Raw genomic sequence first — 22,469 nt, forward strand, 5'->3', positions numbered from 1 at the left:
GTGATTCATGCCTTCTATGGCTTTCTGAATGCACTAAGAAAGAATATTAAATATTAAGTGTCCTTGATGATACTAGGATTCTGAGGCATAATGAGAGCTGTTGCTTTTGTTATTGTTGGAATTTTGCAGTTATAAATACTGTGTTGCTTATCTGTTTTAAACAGCGAACATCTCAATTCTGCTATCTTGAGCATAATCAGGCTACATATAGACATGACCAGAGCTGGACTGAATTAATATCTTGATTTAGGATAAGGTAGATTAAATTCTTTATTTGGAGGTATTTGCAGAAAGCTGCTAAGCAAACCAGCTCTTGAGCTGAAGTCATAACATTTTCTGCAAGCAAAATTCTGAAGCTTGCAGATTCTGAATGTATGACTGCACTGTAAGATGTACTTTACAAATCTAAGCCAGTAATATGTCAATGTCGTATCATTAATACTCATTTATGTAATGCTATAGAAATTCTTCCATGTGTTAGGCTGGCTCTATGTCTTTGACTTCTTTCCTTCTGTTTTTCTAATAGCCAAACTATTGAATATACATATGCTAGAGAATTATTGTATGAAAAAGTCCATGTGTAGTTGAAATTTTGAAAATGACACTTTAAAGTGAAGTAAAGTTTGATGCCTTAAGTTTTAAATAGCAGCAGTTGCGAATATGTGTAGGTACAAAAATGATTTGTCTTTACAAAAAAATGAAAGGTGTAAGTAGAGTCAAGATTTTTCAGAATAATGGGTATCTTGTTGGGGTCTTCCAGGAGCTTCTGCCTAAGTTAAGCCTAGATTCAGGAAGGGTCTTGGGTCATGGTTTCACTATGCAAAGTCTTTGGTGAGAAGACAAGGTCAAGGAACTTCTGTCCTCTGGACCATGGTCCCCATTCTTCCAGCCTATATATGTTTATGGGACCAGGCTGGGAATTAGTTGGTAAGCTTACCCATAAAAAAAAAAATCTTAAAAGAAATTCTTTATAAGTAAAAAATCAGTTCTCTGATCCAGTTGAAAGCCTGGCCACATGAACAATGTTATGAATTAGTGCAGGTGACAGAACAGAGGGACCAAAAAGAAAAGAGAGACAGGGAAAAGGATGATATTGCTGCCAAACTGTTTGGCAGCACATGATACCACAGCACTACGCTCCAAAATACCTTTTCAGTTCCTGAATTAGGCTCTGATTCAAAAAGGCACTTAAATATATGATGTAGCCCATCTCTAATCAGGAAGGCATTTCACCACTTGTTTAACTCCATGCACGTTTAAGTACTTTATTAACCAGGGGTCAATGGGGGAGGGATAATTCCTTGATTCAGGGCTTTTGGGACCTTTACTCAAATTTTCAGTATCCAGTGACTTCCCAGCAGCAACAGCACTGTGGATATGAAGGCTGCATACGAAATCCTGCATAGCCATGCCTGTGCAAAGTAGCAGTACTGCCACTGTCCCATGAACACCCACAAGGAATTTATTCCATTTGAATAAAGTGGCTCAAATGCAGGCACGCAGATGCATTTGAGGACTAAGGTGGGTGGGAGTTAATGAGTGACTACAATGCTGCCCCAGCTAAACCCAAAACCAAAACAAAACAGAAAACTGCACATGGTCTTTCTTCTGCTGCTTCTGCCCTCAAACAGAAGAGCCTAGCTGAGCATGTTACATGTCTTTGCATCTCTTAAATGCTCCTTTACCACATGGCAGAGCTAATTATCATTAGCCTGAACAGTGGCAGGACTCATCCCAGTTTTGTGACTGAGCAGAGGCTAGGGGAATGAGTCAGTGTCATCGATGAAAAACCCTGACAGTTGTGGTTTGCTATTGGATTTCTGTGTCTTGTGTAGTGCCACTAGCTCTGCTTTTGATTAGGATGAAAAAACCTCAGTGTCTCACATTTCACTTGAAGATGAAAAGACTCAGAAAACCTTTTGGTTCCCCTGAAATAACAGCCCATTTTGTGGCAGTTTTCAGTTTCAATTACTGGCTGCAGCTATTTAAAGTATAAACATCTCTTGAAACAGCCATTGTAGTTGTGTTGTTTTTTCAAATCACTGTTTCTGCAAGCCACAGCTATTGGACTTACAGAAAGCATGTTCCTGGTGTAAACGTACACGTGACATCAGTACAGAAAATGCTGCCACAGAGGCAACATGAGCTCTCCCAAATGTTTTTACAAGCACTGAAGTTTGCATTCTGTGCTCCAGACTTTTCCAAGAAATGTATTAGTGTGAAGACCTGCTTCTGACTCACCTATGTGGGCAGTGCGATAATTCCAGTATAGTGGTTTTGGCTTCAGGGTATGGAGATGGTTTGGATACAGCCCCTTCATGTCCCTGTCTCCTGTGTTGTCTGAGGGTAGGGGGTCTTCCTACAGCAGCCCTCTTATACCAAATGAATTAAGCACACTAATGATTCTGCTGACATTCATGTATTTACCCTCACGTCTAAGGCTGAATGTGTGCTTAAGGGTTTGTACTTTTACTGCTCAAGTTTTCCTGCATTTTCATACGGGCTTGATGTTCCTTCTCCTCAGTCACATATGGCTGCAAATGGCCAGAGGATTTAAAAAAACATATAGGGGAAAACGTGGTGGTAATGGGCAGAGACATATAAACAGCACTAGCACATGTATTCTGTTTGCTTTCCATCAGGTGAAAAATGGGATGTGTGTGTATGCAACTGTTAGCCTGTCCCATTTTACCATTTGCAGTTCCAGTGACAGGACCAGTATAGAAACAAAATGAAGTTTTCTCCATGTGCCATTTGAGCTGAAAGATGAGGTTTTTAGTGAAGGCTTTTGGAAGGACTCAAAGGGAGAGAGTACTGGCATCAGTCCAAGGGAGATGGATTAAGGAGGGAAGGTTGGTGAAGCACTGAAAACAGGAATAAATGAATCGTTTGCATCATGTGTGATAGTCCACTCTTCCCACACCATGATTGCTGGCAGTGATGCTGCTTATTGGGCCTGCTCACTTGCTTTGGGTCACCCCCCATCTTTAAATAGTGCACTTATTTAATTTGAAGTGCCTGCAATCAATAAAAAGAGAACCTTTTATCTTCCTCATCAATCTCTTGTTAATGAATGTGCACTTTTTTTCTTTTTAGCTTCTTGGTTACAATGCTTTTAATTTCTCAGTGTGTGGAAAAAAAGGGAGTGCAGTCAAACACATGATGGAGCAGTTGATGCCACATATTGCTGCTTGCTTCTTTCTGAAGAATTGGCATGTTCTTAAAGCAAAGCAGTGGCCTGGGGGAAGATCACTTGCCCTGCACTGATCTGTGATCCCCTGAGCATCCTTTCTTAAGCTGTGATCCAACAGAGTCATGAATAACCACTTGTGAAGGCATACTTTACTTTCCTAATGTCCCAGTAGTTGCAAGAAAGTAGATAACTCTTAGAGAACCTTTTTGTGGGCTACTGGGACTTTATTTAAAGCAGTTGCGTATTTGATATCCAATTGCTTCTATGAGAATGATTCACCAAGCCTAATTTCAAAAACCTTCAGCAGGTTTGGGTCTGATTATGGCATGCCTGAAGGGTTATCTGAGTTAAATGGTACTTGCTGCTCTAATTTGCAGGATGTTGTCAGTTATGATCATGTATCTATTTAAGCTTCATCCACATATTTGTGGCTGGCCAGAAAGAATGGTCCTCTGCAGTTTGGTAATACAAAATCAGCCTCCTTTTAGGACCTGTAAAACTGAAGGAACAGATACAGCTTGTTCCTCCTCATCATAGGCTGGAGGTTAATGCCGACTTCGGCTTTGTGTCTTTCCTTGAGTCCGTTGGGAGTGGAACTTTGCAAAAACACTCCACAAAATAAAATTTCAGTTTTGTAAGCCTTTGAGTTTCAACCTGTCACTTACATATGGCAAGACTCCAAATCTCAGTCACAGCCTAGCTTCATTAGTGTAGAATCACACTACTTTTCCCTCTAAGGCAAGGAGGCACAAGCTATGTAATAATCAGAAATAAATCTTTGCGTAAGGACCTAACCTGATTACAAACAGGCGAGTAATTTCCTTCCTTACCCTTCTGTATTGACCACCAATGGGCTACCCTAGTAAAACTTTGTTACCTCCAAGGTCGTGCTCCCTCTTGCTCTCTTCCAGAGTCTCCCTTTCTGTTAACCAATTCTGGCTCTTTTCCAAGGCACTCATCTCTTCCAGCCTGGGCCAGAACCCATGTTTAAGCACAGCACACCAGTACTAGCATGTCACTACAGACATGTAAAAGCCTCAAAACGGCAGCTGCAGGAAAGTATTTCTGCATTGCTTTGGGGGGAAAGGGGAGCAAAAAGAACCCCCCAAACCCGCAAACTCTACCTTCAGTTTACAGTCATATCTTCAGACCCAAAGTGAGAGACCATCAGCCTTTACTGCAGCCGCGAGAGCTGGCACAAAAGGCAGTGTGCTCCCTTACCAACCCAGATGTGGCAAAGAGCATGGGGTTGCATTTTTGTCCAAAGGGTCCCCAGAGGAGCCAGCACTGTGCAGTATCGGGTTGCAGCATGGTGGGCAGGCTGTGTCCTGGCCCTGGCTTTGGCCACCTGTGGAGCAGGGCCAGGGAAGCATCCGGCCAGTGATTCAGCATTGCCTTTCTCCCTGGTCAGCCGGGGAGCAAGGGGAGCCGCCAGGCACTCCCGAAGGCAGGGTGCCGCCCTGCTCTCCTCACTGCAAGCCCCAGCACCCCGCAGCTCCAGTGAGGCCAGGAGGCTGAAGCAGCTCTGCAGACTTCCCTGGGACGGGGGACGGCAGGAGGAGGAGGAAGTCTGAGCAGAGCTTGGCTGCGCGATGCTGAAGCAGGCAGCCTGTGCGCCAGGTCTGGAGGTGCCGCAGGGGAAGGGACCTGCAGCAGAGGAGGGTACTGCAGCCGGGAAGGGAGCCAGGCCCCACGGAGATGCTGCGGCCGCGGAGGCGGCGGGAGGGGCTGGAGGTGGCTGCCTACCGGCAGGAGATGGTGCAGCCAGGCTGGGCCCTGGCCAGGGGCGGAGAGCGTGAAAAAGCAAGGAGGTAGCAGAAGCTATCCTGGCTCCGTTTAGCTGGGGGGGCTCGGGCAGCAGGCAAGACCCCTTTGGCAGAGCCCTTCCCCAGGTCCTGTGAGCTCACGGCCCCTCTGGTAGCAGGGTGAGGAGAGGGGCAATGCACACACATGCAGGGGAGCCCCTGGAAGTGTCCCCACTGGGCTTCTGGAACAAGAGGCTCTGAGGTTTCATGAGGCACTGTGCAGGCGGACGTGGCAGCCCATGGTCTGACCCGGTAATAATCCATCTCCCTGTCCAGCTATGTAGCATTGTGCACGATTACTTCAACTTCATGGCAACCCTTGTAAGAAAGGTGCAAGATCTCCACATGCATTTCTGTTCACTTCAGTGCCTGAAAGATGTGAGCAAGCAGAAACATATTCTAAAGGACAGTAGTTAAATGTGGGTAGGCTGGAGAGTAGTGAAGATTATAGGAGAAGACTGAACACAGGTAGTTTGCCTGGAAGGACAGTGCAGGGAAGATGTGGGCAGGGCAGTGGATTAAACACAAGTTCAGAGCAGTGACAGCAGGGAAAATTGTCTTACTGGAAATAGGAAGGTTGAAATACTAGACATGGATGAAGAAGGCATGACATTTTAAAAAATTTGTGCCAAGCACTCAGATGCTGGGGTATCTCATCTGTGCAATGAAGAGAGTACTCCCAGCTGGTTCTCAACTTGCACTCTGCTTTGAAGAGTGTTGCTTCAGCTTCACACTGGAGGAGCAACTTGTGTGTGCAAAAGTATGTCTGTTTTTCCCAGATTTGTCAGTTAATCTAATAAAAGATACATCCTTTCCCTAAGAAACGTTTCTTACTTGTACCCACAGACCACCACAACTGTCACAGCAATACTGCTGTGATGTTACCCTTTCTACAAGGGCTGTGTTGTTACTGCTGTTTGAAATAGGTTTTGAGATACTTGAAAGAGGCTGCAGTCATGCAGAATATTACCAGCTAAGGAGCACATGTGCTTTGTAATAAGAGGAGGCATGTAAGTAAATATGCAATGCAAGCTGTTCGTTCTGTCTGAGGTTACTGATCACATCATTAACCTGAGGACCAGACACTTTAGTGGTAATGTAGACTAGATTGTATGATGATTTATCTTTTTACATTCTTCCAGAGAGTGTTATCACTGGCTGTGCTTTAAGGTAAATTCTCCAGGCGCTTGAATGTAGTAGCATCATGATTACTTCAGTTGGCTACTACAGCCTCACAGGAAGCTTTGTGATCAGACATCCATCAATTAGTCCTTGACATGAGAGTCTGTGAAAACACTATGGGATTCACTGAACTTTTGATAAACCTTTTTTTATGCGAATGTTACTAATGTTCCCATGGAAGTCGGGATGGGGGGAGGCAGGAAGATAAGATGGGCAGAGACAGACGTCTTTTTTGTCACTACCGAAAATACTTAACTACAAAGGAAATTACTTTTTGGATGCCTGACTAAGGTACCAGCAAAAAGGAGTTCGAGGCAATTTGTAGCACTTGATTCTTTGTTTCCTTATGCATCCTGCAGCCATTTATACTAAGGAGAAAGGGGGATTCATGCTGCCAAATCTTCAATGCAAATGTTTTCACTAAGTCCAAGGAACTGGAAATTGTGTTAAAAGCCTGTCTCCTTTTATACACATGTCTGTATTGTTACACAGGTGTACTTTTCTGTGGGAGACAAAAGAGAGTGGGAATGGAGCTGGTCCTAATCTTACTTTCATTATGTTAATACCCCTGTATTACACTGCACTGGTGGAAATGGGAGTTAATGCTAGGTATTGGTAGAGGTGAGGAATGACAGGTAAATTGAAGAGCAAAGTGGAAGCCTTGTTAATAATAATATTCTTTGATTTTTTTTTTTCCCCCCCTAGTCTAAGGGGGAGTGAGGATATATATGTTAGCAGCATGTGAGCTCTTGAAAAGTGTGTTCAGGAGCTGGCTTTAGTGTGAAGTCTTTGCTTTTTGGTTTTGGAGGGTTTTGGCAGGAGGTTGAAAGATGAAATATTAAAAAAAAATTATGCAAACCTCTTTGTAGTAACATAAATGCAAATTTGTTAGAGGCAGGAATGCTTTTGGGTTTTGTTTTTTTTTCCCTCTGCTTGACTTAAGATGCATCTCAGCACTATTCCGAGTGAACGAAACTTATTCAGGGGCTTGGAAAGAAAAGCTGTCTCTGGGTGTCAGGCAGGGAGAAACTGCAGCCGGAAAGCGGGTCTTCCCTCTGGGAAAGATCGGGTATCAGGCAGAGCGAGCCCAGTCCAGCCCAAAGAGCTCCCACCGACACCCGGTCCTCTCCGTAGAACCCTGTCATCGATGGCCGCCGCCGCCGCCTCTGGCCGCGCTTCGGCTGGAGAGAGGGAGCGGGCGGGCGCGCAACTCATGCCCTCTCCTTCCCTTTGATTTGATGGCCTTTATTCCCCCTAATTGGATAAAATAGGAAGTCACTGACAGTCCTGCGTTGCTGGGTGTACTGATTTCCCTCAGACCAGCCCTGCGGAGGGCGGGGGGTGGGGTGGGGGAGGAAGGAGTGAGTCTGTACATCAGGGAAACAGGCTGCGAAGGGGGCTGGGGGAGCGGGGCGGGGGGGGGGGGGGGGGGAAGCAGGAAAGTGAATGAGCGCTCAATAAGGACAAAGAGGGAGGGGAGAGAAAGGGAGTTACCACCGTCTTGGCATCGCTTTTCCTTTCAAACCTCTGTGTAATGATACTGTTTGCAGTGATGCTCAGACAGCGAGCACCTGCTGCTCTGTAATGATTCAGCCTCTTTCAGCCGCCGCTGTAACACGACAGGATGCTGCTGCTACTGTCACTTCTGCCGCTGCCGCTGTTGTTACAGATTTTGCTTTTGCTCCTTCTACCGCATGACAATTGTTTTCCTCGTCTAAGCAGATACCAGCCTCAGATGCTCAAGGTGAGAGTCTTGCCTTTCGCTCTGGGCTATTGGTTCACTTAATCTGGTCAATTTGTTTGGTGTCCGTGGTTTTCTTTCTCTCATCACCCTCCTTCCCTGTTTTGTTTTGTTGTGCTTGCTTTTGGGGGATGTTTCTTCCCTCCCGCAGAAGAGCTGGAATTGCTTGAGAGGCATTTAAGGAATTATAAAAGTGGCCAGCAAACAGGAGCTCAGTAATTGTGAAGCTACTCTTGCTTAAGAGAGGCAGAGAGAGTGACAGAGGGCTAGGGGGAAGGGGGGGACAGGGGTGGTCTCAATTCTCCTGTGCATTGCTCCTCTTCCAGTTTGGATGATGTTGCTGAGCTTGGACCTTTTATTGACTCCCACTCTGTGATTTTTGCAGAGCACTGTGACTATTACTACCATCTCTTTTTGTCTGTGTCTCACAGTAATGGACTGTGATAGAGTTAAGGCCTTTTGGAGGTGAGCTGTTTGAGAGCTGATGCTTAAACATGTCTGAAGTAGCTGCTGACACTTTCCCCAGCCCCTCAGCTCAGCTGAGCCCTGATGCGTCCCTCAACGGGCTTCCGGCTGAGGAGAACATGCCGGGGACCCAAAGAGAGGACAGGAGGGTCCAGGGGATAGCAGGCCTTGCCACGACATGCTGTGTGTGCCTGGAGGCAGAGCGACTGAAGGGCTGCCTCAACTCTGAAAAGATCTGCATCGCCCCTATCCTGGCTTGCCTGCTCAGCCTTTGCCTCTGCATTGCTGGCCTCAAGTGGGTCTTTGTGGACAAGATTTTTGAGTATGACTCTCCTACCCATCTTGACCCTGGGAGGATAGGACAAGACCCAAAGAGTGCTGTGGATCCTACAGCTCTGTCTGCCTGGGTGCCTTCGGAGGTGTATACCTCACCCTTCCCTGTACCTAGCCCCAAGAGCAAGGCTGAAGTGACAGTGCAAAGTGACAGCTCGCTCGTGCCCTCCAAACCGTTCCTCCAGCCTTCTCTGTATAACCGCATCCTAGATGTTGGGCTGTTGTCCTCTGCCGCACCTTCGCTGTCACCATCCTCCCTGGAGCCTACCACAGCATCTCAGGCGCAAGCAACAGAAACCAATCTCCAAACTGCTCCAAAACTTTGTAAGTAGAAGCTATGTGTTTCTTTGTTTTTCCCTTCCAAAAAAAAAAAAAAAAAAAGGCACTTAACTGTTCTGCAGCTGTCCTCGAGGAGGACATATGATTGGCATGCAAAGCTTATATGTGCTAAGACAGGTATAGCATGGGTTACCTTCTGAGGAGAGCATGTAGGGGCCTTTGAACTTAGTTCTGAGGTGTGCATGGCAATGAAGAGTGCTTCATTTGGGACCTTTGTAAAGCACCAGTACCACCCTTTTCTCTGCATCCACTTGTAGGGAAGTATGTGATTTACTTCAAGGGTTTATCTGATAGCTATTCTACATGGTCTATCAGCATATTTTCCCTAGAAATTTGATTTGCATCCTGTGCCGGATCTTCTATGTGTGTTCATTTTCTTTGCCTTGCCTGCAGAGCACTTCTGCTACCCTCTTCCTGAAGTCCGTTGCTGGCAAACATCCCTGTCATCCTCCTGAAACAGTCTGGGAGGACAGTGGGAAAGAGAGTGTATTTGAAGCAGTTAGAGACTGGGAATTATTAATTTAGCAGTTAACTTATAATCTTTCCCTTTATCTTAAAAGCATAGCACATGTTTCTCTGCACCTTTCTCCTGTAGGAGCTGATTCTTGTTGGACCTGTTTCTCAGACATTGCCTCATTGACTTTCATGGGGCGTTTCAGGAAAGCATTCTAGCTGATGCAGGAGGGGTCAGTTTTCAAATTAGTCTTTGCTCATCCCTAAAGCAAAAAAATATCCAGGGTACCTGGATTATTTTCCCAGTAGTGATCATAAAGCATCAAAATACTGCATTGCTTAAGTGTAATTTCTTTGACATTCATCATTTTAACCCATCAAATCCGGAGCAGATCAAGCCGGCAATTCCTGAGCTGTGTAAAATTGTACAACTCTAGAAGAGAAGGCAGCATGCTGTTGTGCTGAGAGCACAGGACTGAGGCTTCCTTTGGAAAGCTGCAGTGATCAGAATGAGCAACTATGTTCCTTGCAAACTGCCTTGCAGGATCCCATCTCAGTTTTTCTCCCTTGTGCCTTCCCTGTAATGCTGCAGGATGGCCACCTTGTAGGTGGTACATACTGGACCTCACCCTGAAGCCTTGAAGTCACTAGAACTTCGCTCCTAAGTTTAGCCTGACCAGGACTGGACTCAGTATAGATATATGGCTGTTGGATTATATATAACATTTTGGGCCAACCACCTTGCTGGTGAAAATGAGCATAACTACAGTGATTTCAGTGGAGGTCCTTTTGGCTGAGAGTCAGTCCTGAACAGCAATTTCAGAATCACTGAAAGAAAATTTTAAGTATTCCTGTAGAAGTCCTGCTGCCTTTTGCTTAGATAATGGGTGACAATCAGCCTTCAGATTAAAAGTAATTTGTCTGATGGAAACAGCCTAATAGGGAAATATTGCTGTGCAATTAAATGACAGGGGGCTTTTTCTGTGGTAGGTAAGACATTACTTGAATTATTGGGACACTTAACCACCTTTGCAGTTATATAGAACTACACTACATGATTTTTTTTTTTTTTTGTCACTGGTGCAGAAAATCTTTTTTTGTAGTGCAAATATTATAAGTGACATCAAAGATATGACAGCAATTTTTACTTCATAAAGTGACCAAGGACCACCATCCAGTCAAAATGGCCTCTTTTGTGTGAGAGGGAGAAGCAACCAAAAGCTAGTTATGTCAGGACAACCCTCATCCTCTTGAATTTCCACATGCGAGGCAAGCCTTTATCAATAACATGGCTAACTTCATCTCTGAAGTAAATGAAAGGGATGGGGGGGAAGAGATTCTTTGGAGCAGTCGCTGACAAAAAGCTATTATCTGCAATCAGATCCGCTCACATCTGGGAAATAAATGGTTGTCCAGAAATTAGGTGATTGAATTGAGTTTGTTTCTTCACTGTTGCCTTACTTTTCTTAAGATAAATATGTTTTAAGGCATCATAGACTTCCAGATAGATACAGACTGAAAGAAGAGGAAGAACTGGCAGCAGGTCAAGTTTGGGTTGCTCTGAGGGAGAAGGCTGTGTAGACAGTATTTGTTCTAACTGTAGCATGTAATCCTGACTGTGGCAAGGGACTGCAATTCCCTGCAAAGAAAAATAAGAAAATATAGCTGTAAAAGTACACTGCAGAAGATCTGCCTAAGAATTCAAAAAAGCATGAAAAGAACTTTTGGACAGCTCTAAAAGCAGTGTCTTGGGGTTTTTGAAACAGCTGCGTTTCAAACACATCATTGTGCTTTATGTAGAGCAAGATTTGTTGGAGAGGTTGACAGATTGCATCAGTGATAACTTTTTTTTTTTTTTTATGAATGCCTTTGACAGCTATAAAATTCTCAGAGACATGGCTAGGAAAGTAGCATCTGCAAATTGGATTGTCCCTTCTTTTGCCTCTCAGTATCCTTTTTTCCATTTCAGGCACGGTGAGGTAACTTGTTCCCAGAAAGACCCTTTTGTGCTGATAATTTTTTTTTCCAGTGCAGAAATAAAAAAACCCTGACACATCTTATATTCTGTGGCTGATATATTGTTTCTAAACCAAGCCCTTCCATGAGTTTCAAAATCCTTTTCTCTTCTTCTCCTCTGTTTTCTGTCTTACTCAGCATATTCCCCTTAAAGCTGTATCCTTCAAGGTCATAGTCTGCAGAGAGCTAATTGATTCTTCTTTCTCCTGGAGCCTGGAAGAGAAAGAGAAGAGAGACAATCCTAGTAATTGTGTCTGTGCATTAGATTCAAGACTGTTCTCACTCTTATTATTATACTTTGCCCTTTATCAATACAGAAATAATCTCTTCCTTTCTGTTTGGTTTACATTTTATATTATAATATCATTTCCTCTTTGCTGAAACAGAAAGGAAAGGTGAATGTTTTAAAGCATTACCATATTTAGGGAGCATGTCAATATTAGCATAAATACACCAGAGAGGATTTCGTTACAAGCAGCACATAACAGTACGCACTAACCTACAATCTCCCTCCCTCTGAGAAGACATGCAGATTGTAAAAGTGCTAACACAGTTCAGGAGCTAAATTTTACCTCTTCCTACACCATTGCCTTTAAATACAATTCCACCCTTTACCGAGGCTGGTAATAGACATGGCTTTGTAGTACTGTCAAAACTGTGTTTCTGTAATAACTGCATCTATACATCTGCAAACCAACCACTCCCCTCTTTACAGGTCTTCCCACTGTTTTCTCTTTCAATTTAAGCAGATTTCCCCCCAAACCACCCACCCAGGTCCATGTAGACTTGCCTTCCTGGTGTGACAGCTCTGCCGAAGAGTGCAGCACTCCTGCATTTTGGCTCTGCCCCTAAGTGGAGGTGCCCGAGCCCTTGACTTTGGGATCACAACTCTCCTGACTTGGTGAGGTGCTACAGCGCACACAACAGGCAGGGCAGGAGACAGACCACAGCACAAGGACTTTGCAGGAGTGGGTTTCCCTGTGAGCAGAGCAAAAGGCCTGGTAGAGACCAGAGTCCAGAAGATGCACCTCCCTAGCAGCACATCTGTGCTGCCCCTGTGTCCTTTCCACTTCTGTCTTCCCTAGCCACCTCAAGTACTGTGCGCTGATGGGCCAGCTGCACACCTCACACCACGCTGGTGGCCAGCAGATAACCAACAGGCATGTCTGCATCTCCCTACCTCTGTGCCTAACGAGTTGTGCTGGCTGTAACAGGCAGAGGTGGGTGGGTGGGTGCAGCACTAGACATGTGCATGCCCCTCAGGGACAGGCAGGGCTCCCTCCTACCTCTCCTGGAAAATGTGGCGAAGCGGAGAAAGAGCTGTGCACTGCTGTCAACCACCCCTGACTGGGACTGCTCCCTTCTCCTGTTTCTGATTTCTGCTGCCACTTCAGGTGTGCTGGGCCAGCATCAGCAAAAGCTGCTGCTTTCTCATCCTCAGTGGAAAAAGTGTTAAGAGTACCTCTAAGCACTCGTAGTGGGTGTTTATCTAGGAAGTGGTCTCAGTTCTCCTCCAAAGTTATCCAAGCACAATGGCTGAATTTCTTGTGTCTCTTTAGAGCTAGGGATGGCAAAACCGGAAAGAAAACTAGCCTGTGCCTTGTTTTGGTATCGTACTGTAAATATTCCTTGCAATTTCTCTCTGCCTCTTTCACCTCTGCTTGTTCTTTCTCAGCTCTGCATTCGATGTCATTTCTCCTATACACAGTGATTTGTGATGGTCTGTATTTTACCTCTGTGGCAGGCTGGAGGGAGCCTTTCCCTCCAGTTATAGGTGCTGCAGCCCACCTGAAGGCTTCAATTTATGGACAGCAAGGGCTTGTTCATAGGAGCTTCACACAGTGGTTTGTTTTTTTTTTTCCTTGAAACAGTCTAATTCTGACCCATGCTCTGCAGCTCAAATCCTCATCACAGCACTGTAGGGTTGAGTCCATGCCTGGCAGCCTCTGAAAGTGTCAAGGTTAGGGATGTCTCGGAGAGCTGCAGGGGACTGTACTCTCCAGGAGGGGAGAGCAGATGATACAGCAGAGGCTATATACCAGCCTTTTCTACACTCACTGTTATTATGCAGGGCAGTGCCGCAGGGGAGATGATTGCTTTTTCCCCAAAGCTTGAAGATGCAGGAGGAGAGCACCTTAAAGCAGATGTTGCTCAATTTCTGATACAGTATTGATGTTGACTAGCTTCAGATACCTGACTTAAATGTGTACATGAGGAAGCTAGGCAGCTTTCAGCTTCCTATTCAGCATAAAGGAAGAGACCTCCCGCAGGCAATTCCCAGCATGACTCTAGCAGGAGTAATTCTCTTTCTCCAATCAGTGTATAGGGAGACTAACCTTGCAATTCAATTTCTAAGTTAAATGTCTGCTACACAATATGAAAACTCGTTTTGAAAGCCATGACTTTTCTTTGATGTGTCCTGTGAATTAACAATGTCTTGTCACAGAGAAGCTATAATCAATCACGGTTAAGATACCAGGCAAGTTCTGAGTCTAACTCAAGAGTGTAATAAAGAGATTCTGATCTCAGTGGGCTCTGAAGACATGACTAGGCCTCTGTTAACAAGCAGCAATAAAGTAAGTGCCACCGTACTGAGCCAGCCACCCTGTATTTCCCTGAAACTCTTCTTTCTCTGCTGTCCCAAAGGTCACGATAGCTTACAGACATATATACTTGTGGCAGGAACACTCAGCGTAAAGTGGGATTGGGACTGATGGAGTGGGATTCATAAGGTGCAGCAATTTTTAGGAGGTTCAGGCCCATTAAGCCTTCTAAAGTGATAACTGAGACTTCCTCTCCCCAGCCCAGTTAGTCACACTGTCTTTAAAATGCCCTCAACAACCACAGAGTTTGTTCAGACAAATTTATTTTTTTATATGTCTACCATTCCCCTTTTTAACATTCATTGCTTGCATAGAAACAGTTCTTCTATTTAACATGCAGAGGACTGAACTGATGGGTCCTGCGTTTCTTTCTCTTGGCCAAGCACCCCAAATTCATGGCTTTTAAAACTACCCCATGGGTATGGTTTTTCTTTTGTGCACTGTGCATCATGCACAGGTCACGATGGAGACAAAGCAGTATTTTGTGAAGTATTTTCTCTTAATAACAGTCTGAATTTTTCAGTGCAAAATAGTAGTCTGAGCTTGTGTTTATTTTTAAAAGCTTTGTTTTACTTTGTAAACTTCACTGAGAATAAGCCATGTATTCATGTTACATGGAACTTCTGCATGGTCTCCCTCCTCATTTATATATGTATGCATATGTGAGTGTAGAAAATACAATAGGTATATGGAGTGTATGGCCATTGTTTTTTTATTAAAAATGGCATCTGGGATTACTGCATCATAAGTTTCTAAGCAAAACTGATTAATAATTGATGTTATAACAAAACCCAGGGTTTGGATTTCCACTGCAGAGACTGAAATTGTCCTCCTTCAGTATCTACTGTACTTTTAAGTGAACTGTTTTATTTCCTATTCATGCACTGCAAATAAATGCACACAGCAGCCAACCTCATATTTGCAGTGCCTAACTTTTGGGTGCAGAGAAAACTTGGGGAACTTTCTCAGCATCTCAGATGAGAAGGCAGAATTTGGCTTGCTGGAGGCTAAGTGGCAGGCTAATTGTGATGCAGAGCTGGAATGATATAAATGAGCTTTTTCATCATTTGCAGTCTTGCTAATGGAAATGCAATAGATTTGCTGCAGAAATCCAACTCTGAATCAATAGCAGTGCAATGAGGCAGCTGGTTCAGGGAGAGCACATGGGATGCCAATCTGCTGCAGGCAGTGCCTGGGCAGAGACTCCTCTGGCTCTCTGTCAGGAAAGGGCAGGCAGCTCTAGAGGATGCCACAGCAGGTGATGAAAGACTTCTGAAAGGAAAAAGCCTGCTTTCACCTAGGATGGGGCGGTGTTAGGAGAAAAGGCTTTCTCAGGCTGAGGGAAGAGAAGAGTTTCCTTTGAGGAATTCAGATCTGTTTGGACCCAATAATGTCTTTTTTGTTACAAGGTGCTAAGTTAAGCATGGGAGTGTTCGTGCATCAGGTCATGTTCAGGTCACATGAACTCAAGGAAGGACTGAGTCATGGTGTGTAACTTTGGAGACCAGTACATGGTTTTAAAGTATCTCCTGCTAAGGGCTTCTGCTGTTTTGTTCCCCAGGCAGACCACAGAGAAGAGCAGGTGCTGCCTTTTTGCGGATTGCTTTATAGTAGGTACAGTGGATACCTTTACTATTTATACTGGAGGAAGCCCAGTTTCCTGGAGAGTGAGCACTGTGAATCACATCTTCATCTTTCATGTTAAAATGTTATATGAAGTACCACTCAGTAGGAGGTACATATTAAACTCAAGCGCCTGAGCATGATCATTGTTTGGCAATTAGAGAGCTCTTGAAAGCAGCAAGGGAGAAATACCTATGCATTATTTTGGGGCAATGTATTTACACCCTGTCCTGTCTCATCCTGTCTCTCATCCCCCTTCCCCAACGCCAGCAGTCTTAGTCACTCAGACGAAAGGAAAGGTTTTAGGTGGGGAAAAATGGGCAGGGACAAATCCAGTGGGACATGGCTGGCTGCCACTCAGGGCTGCTCTAAGCCAAACCAGAGGCAAGGTCCATCTAGCTCTGGGCAAGATCAGTGGTATTGTGGTATCCACCTATTACCTTTGCTCCTGTATTGTTTTATTATGAAAGTCTTATTTTAATATAAATCTTCTCGCAGAGTATATTCAGCTTTTTCACATATGCTTTCACTACCCCCTCCCCCACTTTTTCTTTTTTATATCTATGCTTCATCCCGGAACTTGCTGGCAGTGCATTCTCATAACTCAGACAGCTTTTTATTTTGGCAATGAATATCGCTTCAGTTTTTGAGATTAAAAGAAATCAATACTGGGTTGATAGTCACATAGCACTGGGGGGAGTATATGAAGCTATGATCTTAAGCATGGTTCGTGACATAGTTCAGTATTTCTATGGAATTCCTGAAAGATATTTGAATTTTACAATTTTTAACAGTCAATTAATTCATGTGATTAGACAGATCAAAGGAGAAAAACAGAGTATCAAGCTCGTTCAAAAGCTTTTCTCTTATGCCAAAAAAGAAAAGACTCGGAGCTTATAAAATATGACTTGAATCTTTCAAGGTGGTAACTGGAAGCGAGTGTAAAGCTGCTAGAACTGGATCTTGAGAAGAGAAACTTATGTTTTTCACTGTACTAAATTAATCTGGATAAATAATTTAGCTTTTCGTTTTGAACAAAATGGCCTGAATTTTCACTGGCATGAAGGTTCTCAGGTCTGTAGCCCTGTAAGACCTAGCAGAGCATTGGGATGCGCTGGTCTATGACCTACATGACATAGAGTATCTTCCTGACTGTTTTTTCCAGACCCCTACCAGTTGTGTTGTGAAGACTGAGAGCAAGACAGTGTCTGTCTTTTCCTTATTCTAGCTTCTCTTTTAAACAGAACCGCCTACTTTGACTTTGAAAATATGTGTTTGTATTCTGGCCATTTGTTCATTTACACCTTTCTCTCCTAGATTAAAAAGCTCTTCCATGCCATGTATTTTCCCCTCACAAAGGTGCATATACACTGTAATCAGCTCAGCTTTGGATAAGCCATTTTGACAGGACAGGCAGGCTGAAATCCATAATTCTCCCCATGGAGGGAATTGTTTTCAGTCCTTGAATTATTTCATCCCCCTTCACACTTTCTCAGTTTTCAGATAAATAGAGATATAATTTTTATATACTTACACATGGGCTGGTCCAAAATCCTAACAAAGGACAACAAAATAAGTTCAGTGTCTTGATCACTGTTCAGAAGCACTCAAGATGCATGAAGTAGCGCACCAGTGTCTGTTTAAGTGGTAAATCAGTAATAATGTCCAGTCAGAGCAGAAGACCCATGTCTCACAAATGCAAGGGCCTTCACTGTCCAACTTCCTGACCCCCAAAGTCGCATGCTGCTTCTTACTGAGGTGAAACAACAATCCTAAGGGCCTGTCAAGGGAAGAAAAGACAAATATTGCCCAGCCTTGGCAATGCTTTGTGCCTTTTAGGAGGAGTTTCAGCTCTCTCATTCCCCAGCTGGTTCTGTCCTGCTCTGAAGGATGCCCTCAGCAAGGCTTCTTGGGTGAACAGCAGGTCAGTTCAATGGTTTTAACTGTGGAGGCTCCCCTATTTGCTTGACTTCTGCTCATGCTTTCAAAGATTTCTCCCTCTCTGCCCTGCTGACACTTCTCCCATTATTGGCCCAAGGACCATTGCATCAGTTTGCCCTTCATTCAGTTTATTGTCTCAGCTCCTCCAACATTTGGTTCTTCCCTCCAAAAGCAGAAACAGCCCCAGAGCATGCATTTGTGAGAGGGAAGGATTTTGGTGTTTGTGCATCACTCCTGTCTACCCAGTTTAAAAACACTTTGCTTATGTGATGGATTCTTTTGCATTTCTGTCCTACAGTGGGTCTGCTGCATGGACTCAGCCTGATAGGGTTGCATGATGCCCAAGCACCTTTTGTCATCACAGGACATGGGAATTAAGGAGCATGATCATATCAAGAAAGTCACAATGGCTAATAATTTCAAGATCATTGGGATTTTCAAGATATTTTTATATTTTCAAGATAGGTTTTCTTGGGCTGTCGGTGCACTCAGCAGGACAGTTAGCAGTGTGAGGGTAATAACTGCCTTAGCAAGGAAATGAAATATATCAGGGTGAGAGAAACAACTGTAGGGGAATGGAAGAATGATCATTTCTGTATCTAGTCTGAGCTGGTCAAGGAACAAACTAGTGAGTGTGTTGTTAGAGTTTTAGGAATTAAAAGCACAGGATAAGAGGGATGACAAAAGGCTCCCTGCTGTGTTGATAGAGGGGGTTGGAGAGGCTTGAGCTCATACTTGCAAGAAAGGAACATCATTAAGTAGCCAGGAAAATGCCAGGAAATTGGGAAGTGATTATATCTGCCAAGCACAGGAGAGCAGGGGAGGTCTGATCCTTTCTTGACTGGAAAAAAGCAGGACGAATCTGTTCCCCAATGCCACAGGTTCCTGCAGTCTGCCTGGGACTTGCAGGAGATCCCAAAGCAGATTTTCCCCCTGCTGAGGGGCTGGAATATGAATGCAATCATCCATTCTTTGGCCATGCTGCGTTTCTAAGGGAACATCTGCAGGGCAGATCCTCTTGCCATCCAGCTGTGCTGAGTACGGGCTTCTCACTGACGCCAAGATCCAAGGAAGTGCCCTTCATGCCCTGCTTTCCCCAGCCTCCCCAAGGGCCGGAGCTACTCTGCTCTGTCTGCAAACACTGCGAATTGTCTCTCTGTCATTGAATTCCTCCCCCATCACTTTGCTCAAAAGCCCTCAGTGCACTCCAGCCATTGCCTCATGGAGGTTAGTCAGCCCACCCTTGTTTTTGGAGACATTGATTTAGTGATAGCATTAATAGATTTTGAAGGTTATCAGTAACAATTTTTGCAAACTCCTTCAGCTATGTAATTTTTGGGACGTATGGCTGTGTCTGTATTTTGTTTGTGAGCAAAGAAAGGCTGTGTTTCAGGATCAAAAAGCCAATAAACTCATTAGCACACAGAGCCTTTTTTTCAGAGTTGGTTAACAGAAAGATTCTCCTTTTGCTTTATAAAATGGTATCTGGCCAGTAAAGCAAAAAAATACATTGTGTTTTGAACATGCGAAGGTTCAAGAACATGGCTCACAACCTCACCGTTGCTTGCTAGCTCCAAGCATTTGAATTCACCATGCTGTAGAGATTAATGGAGATCTCTCAGATAAGTAGCTTTTCAAGTAACCCTGTAACTTTCCTAATTGATTGTTTAGTGTATGCAGTTTTTACTTCTCCAAATTTGGAGGAAGGATGAAAAAGACATGTTCTGTAAGTGTATTCAGATAGCTGCTACAAGCCCAAGGAAGCACATTTACTAGCTGTGAATCAGAGGAAGTTCCCTCAAGCCACTTTGCTGGGCAGAAGCTGGCAGAGGAGGGGGCTGAAGCAAAAGAAAACAGAAAAATATTCTGATGCTTCCTGAACAGGACTGAAATCCAGCGAGCATGGCATGTCAATATGCCAGCATTCAAAGAAGAATTTGTTACCTAAATTGACTTGCCCCTAACAGATATCTAGCAGATTCCCCAAGTTGCAGGGTAGCATGTGGTTATGCTCTGCTTTTGCTTTTGCAGATTACTTATAATGTCTTCTCAGGGCTGTTACTGATACTTTCAGGATGCTAATACACATTGATTTTAACAAATGGGTATACCAGCACTACATCTGATGTTAACTTACATTTCACTCATATATTCATTTTCATACGTTACTCTGTTTTACAAAAGGTGATGGCATAGTGACAAAATATTCCTGATAATTAATCCAAAATGATGACTTAACAGAAACACTGACAAAGTTTTTAAAAAACACAGCTTGTAAATGTCATTCAAGTCATGTAAATACTGTCCCTGCAGAGAAAGACTTAAAAATGTTAGTCAATAGAGAAAGATCAGACAAATAACTTGACCATGACTTTTGTGTAATGACAGGTCATATAAGAGAAAATTTGGCATGTTAAGATCTGGCAAGGAAACACTGCATTATGTGAGAGTGAGCTGAAAATAGATTATTCAAGCTAGAAATTAACCACAGGGTTTTTAAGAATAAGCCTGTATAACTGCTGGAATTTTTACTTTGGGGGTTAACTGAGCTCCAGCAACCACATGGGAAGAATGCGTGTCCCAACCAGTAATGTCACCAATTGCACCACGGTAACTAGCTACACCAAAGTGACTGATTCATATCCCAATCTCATAGAGAGAAAAGTTTTAGCAAGTTCAAATCCCACCCTCTAGTGACTTTGGGTGAATGCAAATTTCTTCAAGTTTACAATAATTTCTTGAAACAACTCTTTACCTACATGCTGACTCTAGTTTTCACTGAAAACTAATGAGCAGTTCAGCTACACTGGCCTTTGTTTTACCTTGTGGTAAGTTCAGGATTGAAAATGCCATCTACCTTTCTAGTTGCAGCTTGACCTCTCTGTGCTTGCATGTAAAAATAGAAGAAACCTCAGAATTATCATTTGAAATCTTGGAATGACCATTTGAAATCTAACACTAATTCTGCTCTAAATTCTGCTAATTTAAAGAAGATTGTGTTCCATTCTTGTGGGCAGCCCATGCGGTGAATATTCATAAAGCATAAGAAGACTATGTAGCAGAAGGACCACAAATCACAAATCTAGAGATAGCTGTAAAACTGTGAGAGCTTCTGGGGATGTTCACTTGCTAACAGAGCTTTTAAAGTTGTCAATTTGTGACTTCCCGTGTGTGATCTCAACCTCAGTCTTTCCTGTGCTTCATTTACTCACACTGTTAGTGATCTGCCCTTTTCATTGCTTCAGAAGCCTTCAAACTCATGCTGCTTGGCATTCTCAGCAGACTCGGACCCAGAGATCTGCTCCTGAAGGCAGCTCATGTTTTGAATTATGTGTAAGGCCATCACAGAGGGGCTGCACTTCAAGGCTCCTTTTTGGATGTGGTGATGTAAGGGAGTCTAAGTAATATAGTGACACTTTTCATTTTTCACGTCCTAGCTCAGTTAAGAGCAACCCTTGAATTGTGTCATTTTTCTCCCATGTGACTGTTTAATCACCTGAGAGAGTACCAGCCAGAGTTTTGTGGTAAGATTGATTATGCTCCCAACAAAGTGCTTCCTTCAGCTGAGCGCCAGGAAGTAGCCGGTTTAGCAGCTAATGGGCTTCAGTCTGAAGGGCAAATGGCGACTGTGATTGAAATGTCAGTGCAGTGCATGCCAGCCCTTTGGGCTGCGTGCTGAACAGTACTGAGATCCTGGGGACGTTGTTCAGGTTTCCAGATGGGGACAGATATTCCCGAGCTGGACCACACAAAGTTGTGCTATGGGGAGCACTTCAACTTCTCCTTTGAAAGCATCAGAGGAGTGGGTGTGGGAATATCCAGACCTGCAAGTAGAGAAGGATGTTGCTGCAGATGTAACGATGATTTTGTTCACACTGTTAGCCTGCATTGCCATAGGGCTGGTGCTGTGAGGTTTGTAATATCACTGCTGGCATCAGCAAAGTGTGCTGCAGGACCAGCTAGGACCCCAGTTTACATGGCATGAGATGAAGAGAACTGTAATGGAGTGATCTTCCACTAACACCCCCCAACACACATTTTGACAGCAGCCTGCACTCATATCCATTACAAGCCTGGGAGAGAACTAAGGAAATACACTCACCAGCCCCATTTTACAGAGCGTGAGTCAATAATAGCATCATAGGTGACAGTTTACAAATGTCTTGCCTTGTTTGGGTGAATTCACAGTCTCTGCTTGCCAACAGCTTCTCTTACAAAGGCCTCTGTGATTTACCCAGCATCACAATGGAAACTTGTGGCAGCACCAAGAATGAAGTCCCACAGCCTGAGAGGCAGCTGTCCTCTCTTTAAAGGGTAGCACATACTAATGAAAATCCAGGAAAAAAGGGGAGAAAAGTCACAGATAAAGGCTAGTAAATATGGTTGCATGAAGATACAATGAAGCAAAAATCATTCCAGAATCCTTCAATTCCAGAGGGTTGGTTTTTTTTTAATTTGTGATAAGAAATACTGTTTAAAGTACATAGGAAGACAATACATCTTCACTGTTAAAAGATACTCCTTTCTGGCATTTATCACTGAAAATGAATGAAATAAATGTAAACAAAATCAGATCATGGCATTTCAAGTTAGGCTGTTTTTCTGTCATTGCTTCACTGAATGTAATAGACTGTTAGTTAACGGCTTCCTTCAGAAAAAAATATAGCAGTATTGCACTTCACTGACATTTGACAATTTAGCCAAAATCTGGGGATCACATTTCCCAAAGTTGAGAGCTTTGAATGTTGAAGACTTGGTGTTCACCCTTTGGCTGA

General features: G+C 43.8%; 2 protein-coding genes across 20 annotated transcripts in view; both read left to right on the forward strand.

Annotated features, from left to right (window-relative positions):
* The window catches only part of NRG1 (neuregulin 1), a 473,863-nt gene that overhangs the window by 358,360 nt on the left and 93,034 nt on the right, over positions 1 to 22,469 (forward strand). For 5 of the 19 annotated variants that reach the window (XM_069777403.1, XM_069777397.1, XM_069777399.1 and 2 more), the window contains exon 1: positions 8,302 to 9,043. The exons of 12 other annotated variants lie outside the window; for them this stretch is intronic. In XM_069777403.1, the coding sequence (XP_069633504.1) occupies positions 8,416 to 9,043 (628 nt within the window). In that variant the 5' untranslated portion in view covers positions 8,302 to 8,415. Of the gene's footprint in view, positions 1 to 7,811; positions 7,925 to 8,285; positions 9,044 to 22,469 lie in introns of those variants that run through there. 2 more of the 19 variants (XM_069777398.1, XM_069777415.1) reach the window with 2 other exon arrangements.
* On the forward strand, positions 7,661 to 7,966 carry LOC138683952 (uncharacterized). The gene has a single exon (XM_069777421.1). The coding sequence runs from the start codon at positions 7,805 to 7,807 to the stop codon at positions 7,964 to 7,966; it is 162 nt and encodes a 53-aa protein (XP_069633522.1). The 5' UTR covers positions 7,661 to 7,804.

This window comes from Haliaeetus albicilla, chromosome Z (assembly GCF_947461875.1).
Source record: "Haliaeetus albicilla chromosome Z, bHalAlb1.1, whole genome shotgun sequence".
Classification (NCBI taxonomy): domain Eukaryota; kingdom Metazoa; phylum Chordata; class Aves; order Accipitriformes; family Accipitridae; genus Haliaeetus; species Haliaeetus albicilla.